The sequence below is a fragment of the Geotrypetes seraphini genome, chromosome 9 (assembly GCF_902459505.1).
Source record: "Geotrypetes seraphini chromosome 9, aGeoSer1.1, whole genome shotgun sequence".
In the NCBI taxonomy this organism is placed as follows: domain Eukaryota; kingdom Metazoa; phylum Chordata; class Amphibia; order Gymnophiona; family Dermophiidae; genus Geotrypetes; species Geotrypetes seraphini.
Window position 1 is genome coordinate 78,008,949 of NC_047092.1, and position 27,358 is coordinate 78,036,306.

Consider the following 27,358-nt stretch of genomic DNA (forward strand, 5'->3'; position numbering starts at 1 on the left):
ACCCACCACATAGATGTTGGGCAGATCCTGCCCCATCCTTCAGGGTTTTCACAACTCCAGAAAGGACATTGTTAGTGCTGCCTACCTGCAGCTAAGCTTCTGCTTGAAGTGGCCTTCTTGAATAAAAAAAAAAACCCAACAACTTTCAAGCCACAAAATAAATTACTGGCAACTTTCCTTCCTCAGCAAGCATAGTCCATTCACTTTCTCAGCTACTAAAACATTTTTGCAGCTGAATAATTGTCCCAGCAGCAAAACAGCCAAACCCCAAAAATCAAGAAAAAAGAAAACTTTTCAAAACAAACACACAGTCCATTCACCTTACTTCCATTTCTTAAGGAAGCACAAACTCTGGCAAAGCACTCCAGTCCATCTCCTCTGATTCCTGGTTTATCTGGGCTGCTTCCTCTGTCTTTGGGTTCAGCATTTCCACGTCTGCTGGCTCTTGAAGAGTGGAGGCTCTTTCAACATGAGAGCTTCCTTAGCCTGCTTCCTCCTCTGAGACAGCCAGCTCTCTAAATGCTCAAGAGCTGCTATGCCAAGCCCAGCCCTATGCGGGGGAAGGGCTTCCTGCAGCTGAAGCTGCTTTCTAACCTGTTTGGTCAGCAGTTTCAAAGATGAAGGATTTAAAGGGACCAAACCGTTTTTCCCAGGGCTATGTACTAAGTGCTGCCTGAACTCAGCCTGAGCTTTCTGGTCCTGTTCCTGCCCTGTAGGGACATACTGGTCAGCTCTAACCATTTTCAACAGGTGATTTCTGGGGCTCTTAACTGGCACAAGGCCAGAATGGGAGTCGGGCTTGTGATAAGTTGTAGAACAGTATTGTTCAGTTTAATGCAATAAAGCTTTTTTTAAAGCAACATTCTACTGAAATAATCAGTCATTGTTTTCTGCACGCAGATTGCATGATTCAGGCTGTGCAACTGACTACTGATGCTGTAAAACTGTCCATAGTCATGACAGCCATATATCTCCAGATAACAATACAACGTGTGTAGGGACTTCAGCGTGTCTAAGAAGGAAACAATCTCTGCAGGTGGTTCATTAGTCGTGATGACAGCAGCAGTTATCTCCGTCATCATAAGACTCTAAGTTGTCTGCAGTGTCCTTTATGACTGTACAGATATCAGAATTAGTGCTGTCAGATGATATGGGCAGATCGTTGTCAACGATGACATACAGCTCAAACTCTTGTGACAAGAGTCAAACTGGAGGTCAATAGATGAAGTGTCTGCTTCAGTTGTCTCATCAGATGTGTGAACAAAGCTCGCCCGTCGATAGCAATTTGAAATTGATGATGATAAGACTAAACTCCATGTCAGAATGTGATTGCATTTAACTGAAGTGAACGTACAGTGAGAGAATGGAGATTGGACCTATAACATCTTTGCACATAAGCGGATTGTGTGCTTATCAGAATTGTAATTATCTGGAGTTTACGTCCATTGACTTTAATGTAAAAAAATGGGACCCTACTGGTCAGGTGCGGATAACTGAAGTGTGTGCTTAACCAACATGCACTTAGGTGGAGTTGACTGTATATACACACACTGTGAATCAACAAAACACACGGCAAAATGATTTTTGTTGTATCTTCCACAGAATTCGGCCAATTCTTATGAAATTTAGTGTGTCGTGTCCTGAATGAAGTTGATGTAAAATGTTGTAAATATTTCCTACCGCACCATCACACTACCTTGTAAAAATGAATTGTTGCTATGGGATACGTCCAGAAGCAGACGATAGTTTGTAAACAGTCTTTGCAGCAAAATGGTTTTCACTGCAGAAGACCAAATTTTAATAAAGAACTTGTTACTGCTAAAAGGTTATAGCAGTCAACGATCGTTGAAAGAGTTCCCACAGAAGGGTTGGAACAAAAACAGTCTTGATGTGCTGCTATGCAATATCCGAGAAACGGACACAGTGGATCGTAAGCCAGGCAGTGGACAACTGTGCTCGATTCGCAAACATGAGCACATTGATGTTGTGCGTAACCTTGTACTGAGTCAGGAGAACACGCTGCAAACATATCGAACAGCTTGCCAAATAGCAAGAGAAACAGGAATAAGTCAGACAATTGTGGTTAAGGCAATCTGAAATTAAAGTGGTCTTAAAAAGAATTGTGCCCAAGAGTTTACTTTGCACAACAAAGACACACACCTAAAATGGTAAAAGCAGCTTTTGACCAAGTACCTGGAGCACTGTGTCAGCTTCATTTGGTTTACAGATGAAAAGATATTTAAATAGCTCCACTGATTAACACACAGAATGATCACCTGTATGTGCCTTCAACAACTCTGAAGAATGAGGTTAATGCCAAATGCATACTATAGACCTGCCCCCCAATCAGTCATGGTCTCAGTTGCAGTCACATTCTCGAAACTCAGATTCATAGATCTGTTCTTCATCGATCCTGGGGTTTAAGATCAATGGCGAATACTACTGGATTGTCCTCTTGATGCAGAAGCTGTTGCCAGCGATCCGTCACATGCAGGAAGACTACTTTATCTTCAAGCAGAAAAATGCCCCAGCACATTGGGCAAAAGATACCATAGAACTGCTACATCAGGAGACCCCAGACTTCATTGGTACAGACCTCTGACCTGCGAATTTACCAGACCTAAACCTAGTTAACTATCGGATCTGGGGGCTGATATAGGACCACGTCTACCAGGCAGCAATATCTGACGTCAAAGACCTTAAACAGCGCCTCATCTTTGGATTGAGCTGAAGTAGTGCGTCATTGATAAGTCCATAGATTAGTGGTGGCCAAAGCTGAAGGCATGCCTTCATGCAAAGGAAGTGCACTTCAAACATCTGCTTAATAGAAACATTACTTTTTGAAGAAAAAAAACGTCATCTACTGTTACTATGTGACTTTATATTTTTCTGCAAGATATGCCCATAAGACTTTTTGATGTGTTTTTATTCAATTCACAATTCATTTTCACAAGGCACTGTTGTGGTGCAGTGGAAAATATCTACAACACTTTATATCAATTTCATTCAAGACACGACGCACTAAGGGCTCCTTTTACTATGCTGCGAAAGCGGTTTTAGCACACGCTAAACCTGCGCTACATGGCTGGAACTAACGCCAGCTCAATGCTGGCGTTAGCGTCTAGCACGCGTGCTAAAACCGCTATTGCAGCTTAGTAAAAGGAGTCCTAAATTTCATAAGAATCGGCCGAGTTCTGTGAATGATACGACAAAAAAACATTTTGGTGTGTTTAAGATTTATAGATTTTTTTTTAGTTTGCCAACCTGCATTAGTTCATTGCTGTCAATCAGATTGTCTTCCAACATCTCTTGGGTTAACCTTCCCATGGTACTGTAGAACTCATCTGCATTTTCACAGTATTCAATTTGCCTGAATGAAAAGTAGATGGATCAAACATAAGAAAACTACTATTTTAGCAATATTATTTGATAAAAGAAAAAAAAGCTTAATACTGGCTAGCACTTTGGAAAAATGAGTTCTTGTGGGAATCATATGTGTGTATCTTGACTTTGTGCTGCTAATTACCTAGATTAATAGTTAAAATTAATCATTATGGATTTTTACCTACAATTTTTAAAAAGGAATAATTAAAAAAGGCACATATAGGGAAATTCTATGATACCTAAAAGTTAGATGCCTAGCTTAATTAGTAAATTGACTTAATTAGTAAATTGACTTCAATAATGAGCTTTAACAAGCTTATAATTGAAAAAATAAAATTTAATTAGGAGTAAGGAGCCTATCTTCTACAAAAGATAGGCGCCTAGCCCACCTAAGCAAGCATATTTACAGGTAGAGAAAGACTTAGACCTAGATTCGCTAAGGGCACGGATCAGATCTGATCCATGATTGATCTGATCTGCATCGTTGATTCACGAATAACCTTCATGCAAATGAGGGCGATCAGAATCACGCCCCCAACTGAGCGCCTGGATCATTCTATAGCGATCCCGACACACGCGCAGACCATCTATAGATGGTCTGCACATGCATTGGCCTTCTGTGTCCGGCAGAGCAGGAAACTTCTTTTTTTGCTTTTTTTTTCTTCGCAAGCCTGTAGTTTTAACCCACTTTTAAGCCCATGGGTTAAAACCAAGGGCTTGCACTGCGGAGAAGGGCAGGAGAGTCGGGGCGGCAGGAGAGATTCGGGGCGAGAGCAGGGTGGTGAGTCGGGACGGCAGGAGAGATTTGGGGTGAGAGCAGGAGATGGGGTAGAAAGCAGGAGATTGGGGCAGGCAGGAGATCAGGGCTGAGAGCAGAGAAGCAGGGCAGAGAGTAGGGTGGCAGAAGGCAGGGCAGTCGGAAAGGACCTGAGTGACAGGTCCTCAGCAGTCACTTATTTTTGGATCGGTCAGCCCAATCGGTGTCCCTCTTTTTTTTTTTTTTTAGTGAATCGTTGTCTGCCTACATTTGAATGCCGTTCCCCCTCATTTGCATGAGCGGATCGGAGAATGATTGGGACAGAGGTTAGTGAATTGGGTCGGAGGTAAATCGGGTTGCAAAGGGGTCGCTAAGTGGTCAGAAGTTGATCAGTGGGCTTAGTGAATCTAGCCCTTAGGCATCACTAGGTACAATTCTCCAGAGGACTCAAGATATCTATAATAAAGGCTTTTAAAAACCTACCCTTCATTACAGGTGCCTAAGTTTCAAGTTAGGTGCCATTAAGCAGGATTTTGTAATGGGCACTTGTGACTGACATGCAATAGGCAATTAACTTTAGGTGACAATTACAGAATCTGGCCCATACTGTATAGGTTAGCCTTCAGATATTAAGGAGACAGATTTAAAGTGTTTCTATAAAAATATACCTGGTTTATAATGCCAATCCAAGAGGATTTGTGCCTTTTATAAAATAGGTTCCCAGAAATACTTTCAACAATGCACAAGTTTTCTTGAACATAGTTATACAAACTCTGAGGCAAATAGATCTGTGCATACTTTGTGGAAATATGCATATTTTATAAAACTGACCTTTCTTTCATCCTTTACCTTAATAAAATGAAATACTAACACAGGAAGAAATTAATTTTGCCAAATCAAAGATAGACAGTGCAATTATTTGAAAAAATTTTGAGGCAAAAGCTCATCTCTACAGGTAAATAGGAAACAAACTGCAAAATGAAGAATGCATTTTCTATTGCATCATCAGCTCTACTCCCAAGACTTAACTCGTTCATATGGATTACACTTTGTTTGAAACATAAAATCACTTACTCGCCGAGTTTTGCCCAAATAGCCAATGCCACCCTTAGGATGATTTCTGATCCTTCAAAGAATACTGAATCCCAGATCTTTAGAACTGTGTGATTAGGGAGGCAGGTAGCAAATAAGGTCAGAAACCACTGCATTGTGAACACATTTGTTAGTGGTGGTTCGTACCCTCCTGAAAATGAAGAAAAAAGTATTATTTTGAAACCAATGTCTCAATGATCTCAGTTATAAAGCACGCCAACCAGAGCAAGATGGAAACATTAACCTATCATCTTAAAGAACTCCAAGGTTTGGGCTAAGATAGATTTAATAATGAATCATTCATAATAATGTAGGTTAGTATATTTTTGTTTCAATCTGTTTCATTTCATTTCAGCATATTAAGCTAGCATGCACTAATGTATGTCAATAGGAAATAGTATGTGCTATTTTGTTAGTGTATGCTAAAATGAAACTAAACAAAATTTTAAAAAGATAATGAACATTTTTGTCCCATAGAGATTCTAACTTATCCGTCGGTTGTGGCGTGTTCTCTCCAGTACAGGATACTGTAAAAGAAACTAGTAACTATGATCTTAGAGACTTGTCCACTACAGTTTTCTCTAAATATTGCTTTATGTATCACATAAGCAACTTTAAATTAAATTCTCTTTTTCATGTGTATCCAGTGTAATTCTCTCAGTAGTGGACTAACCCTCTCAAATTGGTTTTGTTGAAAAATCAGTCTGGCTGCCATATTTTGAAGTAGTTGCAGTCTCTTGTACTCTTTCTCTGCTACACCACAGTATAGTGAATTGCAATAATCCAAGTAAGGAAGCTTGCACAACTGGCCTGAAACTAGCCTGACTTAATACAGATCTAATCGTTCTTAACTGTCTTATCTAAAGAACAAGTTCTTCACCAAGGAATTAATATGATCAGCAAAACTAAGGTCAGAGTCTATAGTAACGCCTAACACTTTTGATATTCTCGTGATTTTAAGCTTTTCTCTTGCTATCAGCACCAGTTCGGTATGTGATAGTGAACTGTAGTTACTAAACTAGAGCAGCTTCGTCTTCAATTTGTTAAGCTTGAGAACATTTTTTGTGTCCATAGACGCAGATCTTCTATGATCTTTCTTTTGTACTGTATGGCATCATCAAAGGAGTCTTTATCTAGGCAGAGCAGGAAAATATCATCTGCATAAGAGAAAAGGAGAAAATAGTTTGCCCAAAGCTCTTAGGTATACGTTAAACAAGGATGAAGATAATGGAAAGCCTTGCAGCACACCACAGAATGCTTCTGCAAAGGGGACGTCCCAACAAAGAAAAGAGTTCAAGAGGTGGATTTCTGTAATGGCATGTTTATGTTTATTAGGTATTTGCTATACCGCCTTATCAGATATGCAAGTCATATCTGTATAGTCTAAAATAAAAGATCTGGAACATCATGTACAAATGGGACCAAAACATACATTCTGCAGAAAGAAGGCATTAGCAGTCTGATTGAGACAGGCACCATGACAAATGATTCTGCATGATACGTTAGATAGATTGTGAGCCCACCGGGACAGATAGGGAAAATGCTTGAGTACCTGATTGTAAAAACCGCTTAGATAACCTTGATAGGCGGTATATAAAAAATCCTAATAAACTTGATAAACTTGATGATAGTTGGTATTCAAATGCATAGAACTTTACGGCTTTGCGGTATATAAACTGATTATTATTATTATTATTAATTTTCAAAAGAGCCTTTGAGTTTATGAAGGAGAATTCTGAGCAAAAGATTGAAGGACATTCATTCCATAGCTTAAATGCCAAAAAGAAAAAAGCTGAGTGTCAGGTGGATGCGTAGTGTGCCTGTTTAATATGAGTGGTTCTATATGAGAAACAATAAAGTGGATATGAAAAGAAATGTTTTACTGAAAATTCCCTTGTTAGGAAATCCAGTTTTCAAAATAAAGATGCATTCCCTCTGAAACACATGCTCTGGAAAAAAATAAATAAATTAAAAAAAAGCTTACTGTCCAAGACACAGATATAAAATCATCAAAACAATTTTCCTATTTCTTAGGAGTGTGTGGCATAGTGGTTGAAGCTACAGCCTCAGCACCCTGGGGTTGTGGGTTCAAACTCTGCGCTGCTCCTTGTGACCCTGGGCAAGTCACTCAGTCCTCCATAGTTCCAGGTACATTAGATAGATTGTGAGTCCACTGGGACAGATAGGGAAAATGCTTGAGTTAAAAAACGCCTATCCTGAAAACATAACATAACTTTATTCTGACTGACTGGCTGGTGGACCTCCAGGACAGGGTTGGGAACCAGTGTTCTAGACAGTAGGGAAATACAAAAGCAGTCCCCCCAAAGCTAGGGTGGGCTTGCTGCACTGACCTTTAGGACCGAGGACCCAAAGGCGGAGTCATGCCTAGCTGCCATGGCCACTCTATAGAACTTGGCAAATGTGTGCAGAGAAGATCAAGTGGCTGCTCTGCAAATCTCCTCAGGAGCGTCAGATCTAGCTTCAGCCCACGAAGAATCCACACTCCTGGTAGAATGCGTCTGTTTCCCCAAAATATGGCCTTGGAAGCGGGAGCACCCCACTTAATCGAATAAGTCAGCACACACAGATAGTCATAAAGATGAAACTTGGCCACCCAATATGTGATCTAAAGATCCAAAGATCACATATTGGGTGGCCACGTTGTGAATAGTATATAGTACTAAGGGATTGTGCCCTGAGGAAACCCCAGCAGGGTGAAACATGTTGGCAACTTTATCCCTCCTGGCTAACCACCCAAGTTAAGTAACATGCACTTTATAACTTATTTAATTTATTGAATATTTAAAGATAATTGTTGCACACCTCTAAGTATTAAATCAGTGACCCGATGACGATAGGGGGCATAAAGCCAAAAGTTATGAAAGTCTATTGAACTTTTGGTGGCACCTCTGAGGGCCTGAAATATCTACATTTGCATGACAAACCTATACTTGCATAGAAGGCATGTAGGGGAGGTTGAAATTACACCATCCCTTCAACCATGATATAGATTCTATACTTCTATAGAGATCCATACATTCAAAGTCTTACATAGGAATCCATTTTATTTATGGCTTAATAATTTTCTCCTACTTTTTTTTCTTGCAAAGTCTTTGATCAGATCTTCATAATCAATCTTACGTAACACATCTGCTTCTATACATAATAGAGATAAGGCATCCAGCCTGCCTTGTGGCATAGTTGTTCTGAGGGGATTTTTAATATACTGTATTTCAACCGAGACAATGAACTCTCAGCTCAGCAGTTTGTGACCATTAATGTTAAAAATATACGAAATGCAATGTCTACATTTGGAAAGGCACACTCAATATTGTCTTCTAAAATTATTTTATAAAGTTCAGCATGACTGAATCTTGTTTTTACATTTTCTGTTGCCCTGAACTTATGGCATACGTATAAATGAAACTGCTGAAGTTCAGCAGAGAAATTATTGTTGAAGTCCTCTGGGTAAGAATCAAACAGCTTTTTATCGAACCGAGAATACCTTTCAATGTTAGTAGATGATGACGTGACATATGGCACATCACTTAGAAAAGAAAATGTCTCTGCTAATTTCTTTGTACATCTCTCCTCTTCTTTTTATCTCAGTTGCAAGTTTGTCAAGAATTGTGCAAAAGGTGCTGATACGAAACTTATCTTTGGCATTCAGATATACTTATGGTATATCTCCATCATTGGGTAGCTTATTTCTGATACGTTTGCGAGTTGTAGCTGCCTTGTAATCAACATCTAGTAACATTTCCTTTGCATCCTTTTCATATTTTTCAAATTCATCTTGTAGAGTACACAGTTGGTCAGCTAATGATACATACAGATCTGCACATGTTTTTAAGTTCACATCCTCATTTTGTAGAACTTTGTTTATGCTGTGAAAATTCTGCAAAATCTCATTCCAAAAATTCAACATAAAAACAAATTCTAGCTCTTGCATCTTATCCGCAAAAGTATTTGCTTCTCGTCTAGCGTCTCCCTTTTGTGACTGGTCTTTGGCTATATATTCTAATGCTTCTAAAATTTCAAAGGAAGATTTCAAAATTGCTGTTATTGCCATAGCATGTGCCTCCTATCTTGTATCAGAGAGGGATTTTAAGACACTTTCATTTTTAATACAATCTTTAAGAATTTTCCACTGGCTGGTTTAGGCTGAAAAAAAAGATATAGAGTAACTGTACTGAAATAGTAGACTGTGCAACATGAGTGGACACGAGCACATTTTGCATGAAAGCATGTTTGGCGCACGATGCCGTTAGGCGAGTGTGCCAAAATGTCTGAGCTCATATCCAAGAATAGAAATAAATGCATTCAAAATATATAAAACATACTTACATTTTAATAGATTAAAGAGCCAGAACTGAGTGTGCTATTGGAATAGTCATCAAATCAAGCAACTTTGAGGCTATTTGAGGCTTTGAGATTTTGAAAGCAAGAAGAGGTTATGAATGCACCTGCAATTAACACCAGTGACATTTGGCAACTAAACTAAGAACTTCTTATGAGCTACCCGTCACTTGTGCTGTTTCAAATGTGTCTAGACTTGTTCAAAATTTGTATAGCTTCCAATCTGCGAGCACAGTGTACTTTATTTTGCAGGATAAAATAGATGGTACAAGAGAGAACGCTTTATAAACAGAATTTATTCATTTTTCATTAAATTTTGAAAATGGCTATAAATTTAATAATTTAAATGATAAATTTGGCTATGAAAAATTTCTGTGGTGTACCCCTTTCCTTGATGCCCTAAGCACGTGCTTACTTTGCTTATAGGGTTAATCCAGCACTGAACACATCCACCTGGCAATCCTGCATATCCTTCAGCACCACACCACCCTCACTGGGGGGGGGGGGGAGGTACGCTTAGTCACCTGTGCAACCATGGAATCCATCCTGGGCTGAGCCAGAAGCTGCTGACATTCCTGTCAAACGGGGCATAGCTCTAGCAATTTTCAGAGAGCCTTCTGGAAAGTCAAACTGCTCTGAAACCAGAACACTCCTATCAGGGTGCCAGGGAAAGGTAGCAGACTGCGAGCACACACCATAGAGCAAAGAAGAAGAGGTGGATGGAGCTGGCTGAGGAACTAAGTCAACTCTTGCAATGACTCAGAAATGAGATCTTAATAAGCACAAGAGAGTAGAATCATCCACAGGATCTAGGACCCCCAAAGGATCCGGCCGATCCAGCACAGAACCCCTGGTCTTCCACTCCGGGAACTGCTGTACCTGCATACAATGGATCAGTAAGGGAGACAACAGCATCCAGGTCCCCCAAATCAGGATCAGGCAGTGCAAAAGCCGCATCAGGTGGAGGAGGGGACATGCCCAAAGGCACCACATCACTAAGAGATGCTGTGGAGGGGGATTGAGACCTTTCAGGGGGAGAACACTTGATTGAAACTCTGACCACAAAAATGTCATGAACTTGGAGAAAGTGTCCAGCGCCTGGGGCATAAAGTCACCCTTAGATGACTTGTGTTTCTTGGGTTACGGAGGATTCGCAGCCTGGCAGACAGAAGTATCAGCTGTGCTGAGCCCTGAAAACAGCAATGGCTGCCCTGCCAGGCTGGCCAACCTTTTGAGCACTTGTTGCAGCAAGGGAGAGCTGACTTTGGGCTGAAGAGCCCTAACCTTTTTAGTCTTTCCTCATTCAAGAGGAGTTCCATCCTCTTTATCCATTTTTCATTTCTACATGTGTAGTTTCCATGCATAAAAATTCTAGAAATAAAGAGATGCATGCATTCATTCTCAAATTATTAGCAATTTAGGGACTTTAAAAGTGATGTGTTCTATTTGAATTCTTTGATATACTTTCTAAGTATAAAACCATTAAACCATAAAATACAAATAAATTAACAAAACACAATTATAAAATATATTAGAATTTCCTGCCAGCCATATCCTGCAAAAGAAATTATTATGGCGCAGATGAGAATAATAGCTAAGAAGAAAAATATAAAAAATTAAATTGAATCAGGTTGGGCAGACTGGATGGACCGTCATCTACTATGTTATGTTATGTTACGTTACTTGATGAGTGTATTTCAGAGCTAGTGGGTAAATTTCGGTCTACCTTTAGAAATGCTGTGTATCCCTTTAGTACACCTTACTAATCTTGAGATGCATAGTGAATATGATTAATTGTTTACTTGTAAGCATTCTAGATTTTTTTTACTACACTATGGTTCTTATAGCTTTCATATTTATCTAGTTCCAGGAGGGAGATTTTTGGGTCAATCTTGGTTTTTTGAACTTAAATTCCAAATCAGTATGAAATGTGTAGTTCCTGATTCTACCCATTGAAATTGGTGCTGCACATTCCATAGTATATCATGATGGGGATGTTAGAAATTAAGACTGCTTCAAAATCTACTTCCCAAATATAGGCAATTTGGCAGCTTTGGTTTCTTGCCATTTATTGCTTTTAGGGATCATATGGTTTAAGTTACTTGCTACCATGATGCTATGCAAGAAACAATCTAGCAAAGTGATAGATATGCAATAGAAATATTTTTGAGTTGCTCAAGTTTCTTGTATTCAAAAATGGAAAACTGTGCCTCTGAAGAGGCTGGGGCTTTTGATTTCATTTCAACTTATCAAAGTTTTATTAGTTTGCTGTAAGGTAAGTGAGATATGCATATGTAGCATATTGCCTGAACTCTTATTATTATATTGTCAGTATTTTAGAGGTGATTTGTAAGACTGAACAGTCCTTGAGCTCATGTTTAAAAGGCGTTGTACAGTAGATGTGTATTTACCTTTAAACTGATTTTCTTTAAGTAAACATATGTCACTGTTGTACACTTTGCATATGTACTACTTATACGATTTCAGGATGTTATGATAATAAAATACAGGATGTTTCATGTTTGACTTTCCAAATTATTGTAATATGAAAGTTAATATGATGCATGTCCAACACAGTTGCAATATTTTTTCACAGGAGACAGTTACGTACAGGTACAAGATGGATTACGGATACAGTCACCACAATATGTTTATATTATTTGAACTTGATATACTGCCTTGTATGTTACACATAGCAAAGTGGTTTAAAAACAAACAAAGAAATAAGAAAGGAACACCAAGATAAAATAACTGGAAAAAGGGGATCTGGAAAAGAAAGACAGAAATTTAGCATAAACATACTAAAGAACAGGTCTAACAGAGAATTAAGAGCAAAGCAGTATACACTGTGCCCAAGCAGTTCACTATGAATGACTGCAGTCTCTTTGACCCCCCAAAAATTTCTGGAATCCTGTGGATTACAGGACCAGAGGCAAAATGGATTCACTAGCGGTAGGTCTTATCAAACAAATCTGATCAATTTCTTTGACTGGGTGACCAGAGAATTGGTTAGAGGGAGTGGGCTAGATGTGGTGTATTTAGATTTTAGCATAGCCTTTGACAGTGTTCCACACAGACGTCTAATAAATAAACTGAATGACTTCAGGATGGATCAAAAGTGACGGGATGGGTCAAGAACTGGTTGAGTGGAAGGTGGCAAGAGGGTAGTGATCAATGACGATCACTCTGAGGAAAAAGATGTTACCAGTGGTGGTGTGCCTCAAGGTTCTGTTCTTAGGCCTGTTCTTTTTAACATTTTTGGTGAATTGGGCTGTTTGGTGAAGGGCTGTCAGGTAAGATTTGCCTCTTTGTGGATGATATCAAAATCTGCAATACAGAAGACACCCAGGATGGTGTGAAAAACATGAAGAAAGACCTAGCGAAGCTTGACGAATGGTCTGAAATTTGGCAGCTAAAATTTAATGCTTAGAAATGAAAGGTCATGCATTTGGGCGCAAAAACCCGAGGGAACAGTACAGTTTAGGGGGTAAAGAACTTATGTGCACGACAAAGAGCGGGACTTGGGTGTGACTGTATGTGAAGATCTTAAGGTGACCAAACAGGTTAAAAAAGGTGACAGCAAAAGCTAGAAGGATTCTAGCGTGCATAGGGAGAGGTATGGCCAGTAGGAAAAAAGAGGTATTGATGCCCCTGTATAAGACTTTGGTGCGTGGTCTTCGACATAAGGTGTATGGGGACTGACTTACAGATCTTAAACTATATATTTTGGAGGAAAGGTGGGAGAGGGAAGAAATGATAGAGACATTTAAATATGTAAGTGATGTAAATGCGCATTAATTGTGTCTCTTTCATTTGAAAGGAAGCTCTGGAATGAGAGGGCATAGGATGAAGTTAAGAGGTAATAGGCTTAGGAGTAATCTAAGGAAATACTTTTTTTTTACAGAAAGGGTGGTAGATGTATGGAACAGTCTTCCGAAAGAGGTGGTGGCGACAGACTGTGTCTGAAATCAAGAAACCCTGGGATAGGCACGTTGGATCTCTTAGGGCTCCTTTTACGAAGGTGCGCTAGGGCCTTAACGTGTGTCCGCTAGCCGCTACTGCCTCCTTTTGAGCAGGCGGTAGATTTTCGGCTAGCGCACATTATAGCATGCGCTAATCCGGTGCGTAAAAGGAGCCCTTAGAGACAGGAAGAGATAATGATTACTGCGGATAGGCAGACTGATGGGCCATTTGGCCTTTATCTGCCATCATATTTCTTTTTTTTTTTTTATAAATTTTTATTGCAACAGAATAGCATACAGCAAAACACACATACAAATATGCTACTATATGACAGAATAGCATACAGCAAAACACACATACAAATATGCTACTATATAAACAAAACAGCCAAACAAAATACCCAACCTCAAAAAACAAGTAAACCATTCTTAAACAAGTTTTTAATTTGCACCCCCTCCCAATTCCCCCACCTCACACCCAGCCACCCCCTCCCCAACCCCCCCTCCCCAACCCAAAACCCCCAACAACCAGTAGGGACAAGGGGTAGAACCCCCCAAAAAAAGCAAAACTATGAGTAATTATGCTGCACGCCATTGCACATACCTATCCCATAACTTCTTATAAATATCCAAAGTGTTATGACGAAGAGCTGTTAACTTAGACATTAGCTGGAGATAATCCAACCGACGACAGAGCTCACCAACACCAGGAATATCTGGTGATCACCAGTGAGAAGCCAAGGCCAGCCTGGCAGCTGTAAACATACAAGCTGCAAATTTCCGTTCAGCTTTAGTAAACCCAGGCACACCCACATTCAACAAACAACACTCCAAACAGACTGGACAGTGTTTCTGCAATACACGCACCAATACACTTCCCACCAGTTGCCAATATTCCTTAATCAATGGGCACCCCCACCAAATATGCAAAAGAATCTCCCCGCTCCCCACAATTCCGCCAACAATGGTCTGTGCCCCGCCCCAAAATACAGTGCACCCTATCAGGGGTGAAATACCACATATAATAAATCTTGTAACCATTCTCTACATAATTAATAGAAAGAGTAGGGGTAAATAAACCTTTATAAACAACCTCCCAATTCAGAAACCACTGCCCTCCTACAAACACTCTCTCCTACGCTGTCCTATACGGATCCCAGGTGCCCTCCCTATATAATAATGCCTGATATACTCTGGAAACCCCCCCATGTCCAGACCCCTCTTCGATGCAAGCTCAATCTGCCTATCACTCAACGATATCTCCCAAAAAGCCTCCTTAAATATAAAAGAACACAGCCTAGTGTATAGAAAAGAATCCCTGGCCTCCAATTCATACTCATCTCGCAAATTCTCAAAAGATAACAAATGCATATCTCCCCAGAGCTGTCCCAAAAGCCGTAAGCCCAAGCGAACCCAATGACAATTTCTCACCGCCTCCTGTGACGCAGAAAAATCTGGCAATGCTGCAAGGGCCATTTGACCAAAATAGCGACACTCCGAGAACATCCGCTTCCGAAGCTTATACCATATCATCAAAATCGTACGAAGAAAGGGATTGGGATTCCTAAGCATGGTACGCAAACGCTCCAGAGGCGCCCAAGGCAATTTCCATAATGAAATTCGAGATACAAAATGTTGCTCCACATGTATCCAGTGTCTATTTTCAAAAGACACCCACATGACAATCTCTTGTAATAACGCCGCTTTATAATACAAACTAAAATCCCCTTGCAATTTCACTCGATACAGCACACTACGGCGAACCCGAGGTGGCTTCTACCATATATAAGCAAAGACTTTAGGAGACAGCCGCCGAAAAAAATCCTATGGAAGTGAAATGGGCAAAGCCATAAAAACATACAATAATTTTGGCAAAACCATCATTTTGATAGAAGAAATACGCCCCATCCAACTAAGGGATAGGCCCTCCATCAGTCCAATTCTTCAAAAATCTGATGCAATCATTCAAGATAATTCACCACATATAGCTGCTGATAGACTGCCGTCAAATTAATACCCAAATATTTAATAAAATGAGGCGCCCAAGAAAACACAAACTGAGATTGTAAAGTACGCACCTGAGATTCAGGCAAAGTCACATTTAAAAGCTCAGATTTTTCCATGTTTACTTTGAACCCTGACAAACTACCAAATTCCTCCAATACTCCCAGTACAGCGGGTAAAGAGCGTTCCGGATGTTTCAATAACAACAAAATATCATTGGCATATAACAAGATTTTATATTGTCGGGGCCCCACTTCAATTCCTTAAATGTCAGGATGTAAACGTATCTGACATGCCAACGGTTCCATTGACAAAGCAAACAATAAAGGCAACAAAGCACAACCCTGTCTTGTCCCTCTCTCTAACTCTATCACAGGCTGCAAAACTCCATTCACTTTAAGATTAGATAGCAGATGATCATAAAGAAGGCATAGCCACTGACAAGACTGATGTCCGATACCCATAGTCTCAATCACCTTAAAAAGAAAAAGCCAGCCCACCCTATCAAAAGCCTTCTCCGTATCAAGAGACAACACTACCGTCAGGACCCCCTTCTACGAACATGTCACATCAAATGCAAAGCTAATTTGATATTATCAAGTTTGTCATTGAACAATAAAACCTGCTTGATCACAATGCACAAGTTTAAGTATATAATTTTGTAATCTTACCACTAATAATTTGGTGAAAATTTTATAATCGGTATTATGTAACAAAATTGGGCGATATGCCGCAGAACTCTCTGGATTTTTCCCCGGTTTATGTATCAATGTCACTGCTGCCAACCGCCAGGACTGCGGTAACGGATGATGCTCATCAAAGCTGTTAAACACTCTAACCAGGACAGGAATCAAGATTTGCTGAAACACTTTATAAAACTTATTAGTAAACCCGTCCAAGCCCGGGGAGGTATGCAAAGGTAAAAGCACCAATTACCTCCTCTACTTCCAAGGCCGAGATCGGACAAGAGAGGTAAGATGACTCTTCCGAAGAACGAACTGTCAACGACAAACCCGACAGATAAGCATCATGCACCCCCTCACTCACCGATCGATCAGCCCGATAAAGCTCCTTATAAAAAAGATTAAATGCCTCCCCAATGGCATGTGGGGTAATATAACGGACCCCCTTCCCATGCACTACACTAGTAATATCATTCCAAGTTGCCTGCAGTTTCAATTTATGGGCCAAAAGCCGACTATTTCTGTTATTAAATTCAAAATATTCCTGACGTGTTTTATTTAAAGCTTCGGCCATATCTACCAATTCCAATCTTAACGTGGCCAAACGTTCCTTTTCCACAGCCAAACGGATCCACCCACAAACCTTCCCTTCCAGATCCAATAATTCCATCCGTTTAGCAGAAATCGCCTGGCTCTTATCCCTTCGAAGAAACGCTTCCAACGCAATCACACGACCACATATAACTACTTTCAATGCCTCCCACAGAATAATAGGATCAATATCAGCTATATCATTAAGCTCAAAATATTCCTGTAACTCCTTCGCCAAATAATCTACAAAATATCATTAAACCGCCAGGAAACCGCTTGGCGCAACCTCCCCCCCTTCAACACCAACAAAACCACTGCATGATCCGTAAACACTGCAGTATGTATGGTACAAGATAATTCCCTACAATCCAAAACACTATCACCCAGCCAATAATCAATCCGAGATTCGGAATCATGAACCGCAGAGTAAAAGGTATATTCCCGGCACCCTGGGTGTAAAGCGCGCCAGATATCACAAAGCCCCCAATGAGAAATCAAAGTCTTCAACACCCCTATATCTTGTCCCCCAACCGAAGAGCCCCCATCCAAGCTATCCACAGAGGGGTTTAAGGGCAAATTAGAATCACCCCCTAACAGTAAGAACCCCTCTTGATGAGACTGTAACACTCCCTCCAATATAGTGAAAAAGATACCCTGATCACTATTAGGGGGCATAAACATTACATAGCATATAAGTCTGGGCATTTAAAGAAAAACAAATCAACGAATAACGCCTCTCAGGATTCCTAAGAACTTTAGTAACCTGAATCGGCAGTCCCTTAGCAAACAAAATCGCTACCCCTCGAGTTTTTTTATTTTGGTGATGATTCGTCGCATGATATATATCCGCATAACACAGAGGCCTCAAAAGATATTCCGCCTTAGGTAAAAAATGAGTCTCCTGTAAGAAGACAATATGGGCCTGATGGTGTGATAACTCTCTATATAACATGTGACGCTTAACCAGAATATTGAGACCCCGCACATTCACAGATAACAAACGTAAATCCCCCATCAAAAATCCCAAATCACACAAGAAAACATAATAATCACACACCATCCACCACCCCCCATGCCCCAATGCCAAATAACCAAACATACACACAACCAACTCACCTCCCATCCCTTCCCAGCCCCCAACTGTTGCAAGCATTGTTTTATTATGCTTACTACCATACCAAGGAAGAGTCCTTCTCCACATACCCTCCCTCCAAGAAAAAAAAAACAAACCACCCAGCACAAAAAGCTTCCCTATCCTCCAACCCACCATATAGTCTTCAAAATGAAAAGCTCTCACCACCACAAAAGCCCCCCTTCATACAAGCCAAATAAGCACCAGCCCCTGAACACAAAACAACACCCCTCCCAACCATCAAAAAGCCCCACCAAAAGATCAACCTAAAGTCCCCAAATGTTCAGGTGCCTAATCCGCTCTCAGACGGTTACTGCAGCTGGAGCAACTCCACAGAATGTCTCTTCAGGCGCCCACCATCGCGGCGGACCCGCTGCCAACGAGGGTGCGGTGGCAAACTGAAACGAGAGGAACCCTCTTGCAACTGTACTGCAGATGAACCCTTAGCGGGCAATAACTGAGTCCCTGGAAAAACTCTGAAGCCTCCTCTAAGGTTTTCATAGTTCGCAAAGTACCATCCAAGTAAGAGTAAAGCAAAAGGATAGCGCCAACGATATCAAATGTTTTTCTCATTAAGCAAACGCAATAAGGGTTTCAGTTCCACCCTTTGGCGTAAAGTAACCGCCGAGAGATCTTGGTAGATTTCCAAATCAAAAATGTCCCACTTAAACTCCTCCATACCTCTGGCCTTATGATAAATCACTTCCTTTACTTTAAACTCTTTAAAGCACACAATAATATCTCTCAGCTTATTGCCTCTTAGAGCCGCCAATGCTCTGTGTGCACGCTCTATCGCCACCGGTAAAAGAGGCCCCTCATCTGGAGATCCCGCAAACAGCATACCAACAATCTTCTGCACCACCAACTCACAATCCTTATAGTCCAGTACTTCCGGGAGCCCTCTGATCCGTAAATGAGCACGGCAACTCCTATTTTCAAGATCTTCCAGTTTATCAAGAACATAAACCTGCTGAGAGTGCAATTCTGTGCAACGGGAGTCCAGCCGCCCCAATGCTGTATGTTGCTCATCAACCTGGGTCTCCATCTTGTTCACTCACGACCCCAATTCCGCCATTTTATCTCGCAAACCTCCAGCCAGGGTAGTAAAATCCCCACGGAGCTATTTCATCTCCTGGTGAAGTCCCACAAGCATCGCTTGCACTTCCACTAGCGGATCCACCATCGTCTCCTCCACGATCGCCTCTTGAGAAAGCAACGGTGCTTTTTCCAGGTGCGACATCGCCTTCACTGAAGTAGGCCCCACCGGGCCAAACACGAAATCGCGCAAAGTTTTTTAGGTATATTGAGCCATCCACCTGCTAAATAGCAAAGGACACAACGTCCCCCAGTCCAAGCTACCCCAAAGAGTAGAGAAAATCAAGTGGGGTCAGGATTCAGCGTATAAAGTCGGAGGGCATGTAGAGCTGAAAAGTCAAATGTCCATCTTAGACGGTGAAATCACTTCCTCCCTGCCATCATGGTTCTATGTTTCTGTATGTGATGATTACACTTGGCTAGTCCACCTTATTTAGCAGCGGTGGTGATTCCCTATATTCTTCTCGTGTCCTTTGTTCATTTGATGCTCAAAGGCTAGTCCAACCATCCCCAAAAGTAGTTCATAATGAATCAACTCAAGCTTTCTTTCTCTGCAGATTTAATCTTCCCTTTCTTTTCATTCCAATTTCTTTATTTCTCTTCTAGTTGCTTTTCTCTCCACTTTCTTTTCAGTTCCTACTCACCCCTCTTGTTATCCTTCCCCTATCTGCCTTCTTTCCTATCCGATATTGTATTTCTTACCCTCCTTTCCCATTGGCACAGTAAGTCCAGTACGTCTTTTGTATGTTTGACATATTGTATCCCCTGAATGTTGTAAAACTTTTTAGCAATGTTCATCGCTTAGATTAAGCAATTTATCAAATTTTAAATAAAACTTGAAAACTCTGCATTCTTGTTTTTGTCACCTTTCCTGTGACCAGTTTACTACAATCTATTCATAATGAGCTTACTTTTCCAAAATTCAAAACTCAATTAAAGACTTATTTTTTTCAATTGGCTTATACTATTTCACTTGAAATTTTAAATAATTCTCAGTTGAGTGGATGACTGTACTCTGGAGATCACACAGATAAATATATGGTTTAAAACCTACAATTTCATTTTCTTTGTGTAATGTGTACATGTGTTTAGGTCTTCTACTTTGATTTATGGCAGTCCTTTCTTGTGTTGATATAGTTTATCGTATATTTTAATTGATTTGTAAGCCATATTAACCTAATGTATATTTTGGAATATTGCGATTTTAAAAAACAAATATCTTAAAGTGGCCAAGCAGGTTGAAAAGATGATGGTGAAAGCTAGAAGGATGCTTGGGTACATAGGGAGAAGAATGGCCAATAGCAAAAAGGAGGTACTGATGCCCCTGTAAAAGACTCTGGTGAGACTCCATTTAGAATATTGTGTATAATTCGGATTATAAATACCATAAATAGATTGTAACCTACCCTCTCTAACTGCATTCCATATGTATTTTTCATACAGTTCTTCACTGTCAGTTTAATTTCCATCCTATAAGTTCACATAGAATTTTTCTTTTTTCAACCATCTTTATTTTCTCTTCTTTATTAATTTCCAGGTACTTTAGTTAGATTGTGAGCCTTCGGGACAGTAAGGGAATTTTTTTAAGTACCTTCTTACTTCTCATTTATAATCTTAATGTATATTTTCTTCAAACCGCTTAGAACCTAACGGATGTAGCGGTATATAAGAAATAAATTACATTACATACCGCACCTTCAAAAAGATATAAACAGGATGGTGTCATTCCAGAAGAAAGCTAGCAAAATGGTTGTTGGTCTTTGTCGTAAGGTGTACCGGGACACACCTAAACATCTTAGTATGTGCACTTTGGAGGAAAAGAAAATCAACCACCCTAGAAGCTGCTATAAATCCTTAAAAGTTACACTAAGAGCAGCACTTGCCAATAAGCAACCTAAAGTTTAAACTATGCACTATTAAATCTTTTTTTGACCCTAGCTCATTTAGAATTTTGGTACAATCCTCAATTCTTTAGCCCTCTGGATTATTGTATTTCAGTTCACCTTACTGGGCAACGTACAAATTTAGTTAGATTACATAAAATTCAGAATGTGGCAGTTTGCTTGATTTTTCATTTGTGGAAGTCTGATCATGGTACGTCATATTACAGAGAGCTCAACTGGCTTCCATTCGAGGCTCGGGTATTATTCAAATTTGGGACCATCTGTTATAAAGCTGTATATGGGCAGCCACCCAAGTATTTATTGGATTTATTCACTTTTTTAAAAAAATTGTGTTTCCTCCTGTCAGAGGCTGTACTTATAAAAAAAATTTTGAGTGCTTGTTTGCTTATCAGGCTGCAAGTTGGGATAGGGAGCTATGTACTCTGTTTGCACGTTCCTGTTCATATACTCACTTTAGAAAATTACTAAAATTGACTCCATTTGTAAGGTTTTTTTGGAAATTAAATGTGTTTATGATTGTTCTTTAGGTCACTGGGGTTGTCCAGTCTTTTATTTCTTGTAAACCGCATCATTCCAAGAGATTTTGCGGTCTAGAAATGTGATGTTGCAAGCTTTATGTGAGGTTGCAAGCTTTATGAAGCCAAATGTTCAAAATGAACAAAAGCTGCAATGCTTAACCATCCTGGGCTTTTCCAAGGTAAGCCAGGCTCATGATTTAGCCACACACCATCATAGGAATATACCTTGTGTGTATGTAAAGGGAACAACTTAATTAGTGCAATTCTATTTATATACACTGTAAATAATATAACAAGTTAGTGAAGTGTTCCTACCCCGTACCAGCCTTTTAGAATAAAGCGAATAAAGCAGTAAGCTATATATGTAGCTTTGCGCGGTATAATGTCCTCGTTCACTAAGAGGACTGCTGTTAAATCATTGGGAGAGATTAACGGCTTCTAAAGTTCCCCTCTTTTCACCAGGCTTCGACCAGGCTTGGCTTCAGGGACAAAAGTCCCTTCCTCAGGAAACGTGCAGAGTATAATTAAAGAACAACCGCCAAAGTTCAAAAAGCTTCACGATGCTACTGCTCACTGTCGTGCTTCATTCTAGGCAAGGGGTGGAATGCCAACTGGCAGCAAAAATGCTAATTAAATAGGCATACTGATGCCTTGCATTGTTTATAGGGATGGGTGGCGTAGTAAGGGGGGGGGGGGGGGCAGTCCGCCCTGGGTATCGTCATGGTGGGGGTGCTGGCTCCTCTCCGACTCGCTGCTGTGTGCGCACCTTCCCTTCCTTGTACCTACTTAGGGCCAGATACACAAAGCTCCCACACCATGGTAAACAATACCATGGTGGGAGCTATTTTTCTTTTACCAGCGATGCCCAGCACAATAGCATGCAAATTATATGCATGCTATTCATGCGGAGAATTGCGGGTAAAAGGGGGGAGAGACTGTGCTTGCTCCTCCTCCTGCCTGCCCTATTAAAAAAGTAACCCCTGCTCTCCCTGCCTGCCGGTACAGCTGATGGGGCCAGGGGAATCCTCTATCATGTGAGCCAGCGGGACTCCACAAAGCCATGACGGCTTCGGGGAAATCATAGAAACATAGAAATTGACGGCAGAAAAGGGCTATAGCCCATCGAGTCTGCCCATACCAATGACCCACTCCCTGACTTTTACTCCCCTATAGATCCCACGTGAATATCCCATTTTCCCACTTGAATATCCTGCCAGTTCAGCTGATCAGGGATTCCCCTTCCCCGGTCAGCTCAACTGGCAGGCACCATTTAGAAGACAGCCTGTTGGTGGGAGGGAATTTTAATCTGACCCCAAGCTACATAACTCTACTGCAGAAATTGCATGTGCCCAATCAGAGAGACTACAGTTAAAAAGTTTTTGTCAAAAATAGGAGCACTGCGACTTATGGAGAGCAACTTATACTGATAGGTAGGCTTATACTCATTTCTGTAGTCTCCATAATACCTATTCTAGAATAGATCTCTGGTTCGGGGATCCTAATATTTGCAAGGTCATGAGTATAATAGAAATACATCCAAGAACATGGTTGGATCATAGTCCCATCAATGTAGAATTGCACCTTGAAGGGAGTCCATCTAGACAACCGTGTTGGCAGTTCTCAGACAGCTTATTAGACAACCCAAAGAATATTCAGCAGGTGGGATATATTAGAATTTCTGGAGCTCAATAATACCCTTTAAGTGGTATTATTGTGGGAAAGGTTTTAAAGCAGTTGTAAGGGGTAAAATTATATCCTTGCAGATTCACAACAATCATTTATTTATACGGTGAGTATCAAATTGCCCAGAATTTAGAAGCACAATAGTATTATTTGCCATATGAAGCACCTTAAAATTTATTAACAACTTAATAGAAACTCCAGTAGAATAATCCACATGTCAGTCCTTATGGTTGAACTCCAAGATTCAAATTGGCAAGTCTAAGATCCTCTGGAAGCATTGGTTACAGGCAGGTATACGTACGCTAGATGATGTAATATCTAATGGGAAAATGCTTGATTTTTCACGTCTGCAACAATCATTCGGTATTTTAAAATCACAAATATATAAGTGGTTGCACTTAAAGCAAGCCATTCAGAAGGGGTTCCCTGATTGGCGAAATCTAAAAAAAATCAGTATAGCTTGCTGGGCCTATGCTTTACAAAAAGGGTGCCACATAAACATCTCCAAAACCCCAAAACCCACTATACCAACCTGTCTACAGCCCCAATAGCCCTTATGGCTGCAGGTAGCACCTATATGGCAGGGTTTTGGGGAGTTTTGGTGGGCTCATATTTTCCACCATGAATGTAGTGATTAGAGTGGCTTATGTGCCTGGGTCCTCCTTTCTGTGGTTCACTAGCCCACCACCCAGACTATTTAAGAGACCTGTGTGCAGCACTACCAGGCTTTCCTATACCAGGTGCTGATGTTCTAGGGGCAGGTATATATGTTTTTATTCCAATCTTTGCGGGGGTGTGAAAGGGTCAGTGAATACTGGGGGAGTGTGGGGTCTTTATTTTGTCTTTGCAGTGGTTATCTGGTCACAATAAAAAAAATACATTCAAGTAAAATATAAACAAGTAAAATATGAAAAGCAATTTTGTTTCAAAAAAGTGATAAGTAATGCACAATTATCACTTCTTGAAATACATGGAATAGTTTTAATGATTTTTATGTAATTCCTGGCTGTCTCTTGTTATTCAATATATTAAATTTGTAATCAACATAGAGCTTTGAGGTTTAATGGTAGAATATAAGTACTGTATTGTATTCAATAAAGATTCAGTTACAAACTCAAATCTAAGACATGTATATTACGATTGTCATTCAGCATTTGTCAGTTTTGTCTCTAATTCTTTCCATAACCCTTTATCTATTTCTGAAATGAGAAAAATAACCTACTTTAAAATCATCACAAAATCCCTATATTTCCAAAAATAAACTACCAGTAACTGCGAAACCTACCTCCACTTTCTCTGTTAGTTGTTTTCTGTAGATTATCTAGATGCTGGGAAAGCTCAGGCAGCTTCATTCTCAAGAGGTCTCGAAAGACAGCCATATCTACTGATAATGCACGGAGATTATTGACAAAATAACTCTCCGGAAGTACTTTATCTATGAGGTAAATCATAATCTGTATATGAAAATGAAGGAAAAGCAATTTATTATAAATACGTAGAAATAAAAAGTTAACTTTTCCATGTGTTCCATATTCTCATGGCTTCTTATGACTTAATACAATTCAAAAATAATTCAAAAAAAGGATTCAATAACAACATATATAATCGTAATGAAGAATCCCCTAAGAGAAAAGTATTCTTATGAATATCAAGTCAAAAATAGTGTAATGCAGTAAGATAATCAAATTACTTGTTATACATTTTGTGCCCCTCATTGGGAGCACTACCAATGTTGGCACTGTTTTTTTTTTTATTAATATAAAATTTAATAAACTATGTGAACTGAAAAAAAAAATTTTAGAAAACTAACTTATACACTTTGTTAATTATTAATTTCATTCATATCAACAAAATTGCATCAAACACATATATATATACAAAACCTAGACAAACAATAAGCTAAAACAAATACATAAATGCAAAAATACAAAACCAAGACAGCCAAGGGGATTAGCTCTGTTCATAAAGAGAATGTTCAACAAATCATTTAGCTTGAAAATCCAGTAAAGCCAAGGCACCCCGGCCATCTTGGGATCTGGTGAAACAAGTCCAAATCAATTCCAATCCAAATCCAAAATAAAGCAAAGTGCTGGAGTGTTGAGGTGCAGATGCAAATGCAGTGAAGAAACAACCGTGTATCAATGAGATGCAAAGGCAGGCTCAGAAAACATTCCACAGTGTTACCAAACACAGAAAAAAAGGCCAGAAAGGCTACCAGTCTTCTCACCCTTCCTCGACACAGGCCATGTTTCGATACTGTCTTTATCAAGAGGAAGACCGGGCAGAGAGTCAAAGCTGGCTGTCTTGGTTTTGTATTTTTGCATTTATGTATGTGTTTTAGCTTACTGATTTTTAGCTTATTGTTTGTCCAGGTTTTGTATATATATGTGTTTTGATGCAATTTTGATGATATGAATGAAATTAATAATTAATAAAGTGTATAAGTTATTTATTAATTTGATTATCTTACTGCATTACACTATTTTTGACTTGATATTCATAAGAATACTTTTCTCTTAGGAGATTCTTTATTACGGTTCTTATGACTTAATGACACAGGCCTTCTATAAAACTTTCTTTTCTTTTGTTTTGTACTATGTAAAGCACTGTGATGATGTATCGAACAGCGGTCTATAAATACCAATAAACAAACAAACACAACATGACCAAGTGTTTTTGAAATGGAGTACCACAGCACATCAAGTGGTCACACATGTTGTAGATCAATATAAGGTAAATTGGATGGAAATACATTCACTAAGGAGCACGTTAGAAGCCTACATCTTTACAACAAACAAAACACATACACATAATTTAAAAACTGAAGTATGAAAATGCAAATCACTAAACACTTACGCCTACTGAAACAATGGAGCAAAGGCATCGAAATACCTTCTGGAACATGTGGCCCTTGAACATGTAAAAACAAAGTTTTGCCTAAGCAAATAAATATCCTCTTTTGGCTAGAAATGTAAGAGACACTGCATATCACTTGAAGCTATTCAAGTTTTATCTGTAAGCCTACATGGCCACATCTGAGCAAATACCTTATAAGGAATCTTTTTTAGTTTGGCTCTGCTATCCTAAAGCATCACCCATCTATGTGGTGGCCATTTTTTGCTGAGTATCTTATTGTCTCGCCTATAAATATCATTTAATATGTAAATTGATTTGCAATTTTTTTCAACCTGGGTAAAGTAGTAGAGTAGCTGTGTTAATCTACTCTACGGTAATGAATGTAAACAAAAATAAGAATGTAAAATATGTTAGTCCAATAAAAAAGGTATCACTTTTTCTTGGTGGGGGGGGTTCTATTATCTATTTTTTCAAAAAGCCATAGAACAGATATGTAAATAAAAATCTTTCAAACCTATAATTTTACTGGATTCAACCTGCTTTAGCACAGAATTGAATTTAACTACATGGATAGAGTCTAACTCACTGGATCGTAGTCCTCACAGATAATCAATATTATGAAGGAGAGTAAAGAACAATGGATTGTTACTTTTTTTGCTAGCTGCGTGAAAATTGACCAACACAGCCTTTCTAGCAACAAAAATGGTATTACTTAACCTATTGTGGGCTTTTCTCGGTGCAAATATTTGATCACTGCTAAATCTGATGGATTCACCCTGAGAAAGGACTTTATGTTTTTGGAAGTGAGTTATCTGACTGTACCTGCAAAGATAGGATGTATTTTTTTGCTGTCAATCTATTACATTTTGTTGCAAATGCTTTTATATTTTGCACAAAAATAATTCACAAATCTGTTGCTTCAATATTGTTCTCTAAAAAAAATTAATCGCAGTGGTTAAAGCTATAGCATCAGTATCCTGAGGTTGTGGGTTCAAACTCAGGCTGTTCCTTAATCCCCCCCCCCCTTGCCCCAGGGTACATTAGATAGACTGTGAGCCCACCAGGACAGACAGGGAAAAATGCTTCAGTACCTGAATAAATTCATGTAAACTGTTCTGAGCTCCCTGGGGAGAACGGTATAGAAAACTGAATAAATAAATGTGAAATTCAGTGAAACATTTACAATAAGTCCTTTCTTAACAATGATGAAATAATGTAAAATATCTGACTACAAATCAATAACTAGAGATTCAGATGAACAGTCTGGTCAAAATCAACACGTCAGAAACCCTGTTCCAATCAGTAACAAGATATTAATGTGTGGGCCGAATATTACAC

At 39.6% G+C, this 27,358-nt stretch overlaps 1 protein-coding gene across 7 annotated transcripts in view; it reads right to left on the reverse strand.

Moving 5' to 3' along the window:
* TBC1D30 (TBC1 domain family member 30) overlaps positions 1 to 27,358 on the reverse strand; it is a 185,369-nt gene that overhangs the window by 41,674 nt on the left and 116,337 nt on the right. For all 7 annotated transcript variants that reach the window (XM_033959126.1, XM_033959125.1, XM_033959127.1 and 4 more), the window contains 3 exons: positions 24,450 to 24,618; positions 5,216 to 5,384; positions 3,265 to 3,370 (listed from right to left, as the gene is read on the reverse strand). In XM_033959126.1, the coding sequence (XP_033815017.1) occupies positions 3,265 to 3,370; positions 5,216 to 5,384; positions 24,450 to 24,618 (444 nt within the window). The remainder of the gene's footprint in view (positions 1 to 3,264; positions 3,371 to 5,215; positions 5,385 to 24,449; positions 24,619 to 27,358) is intronic.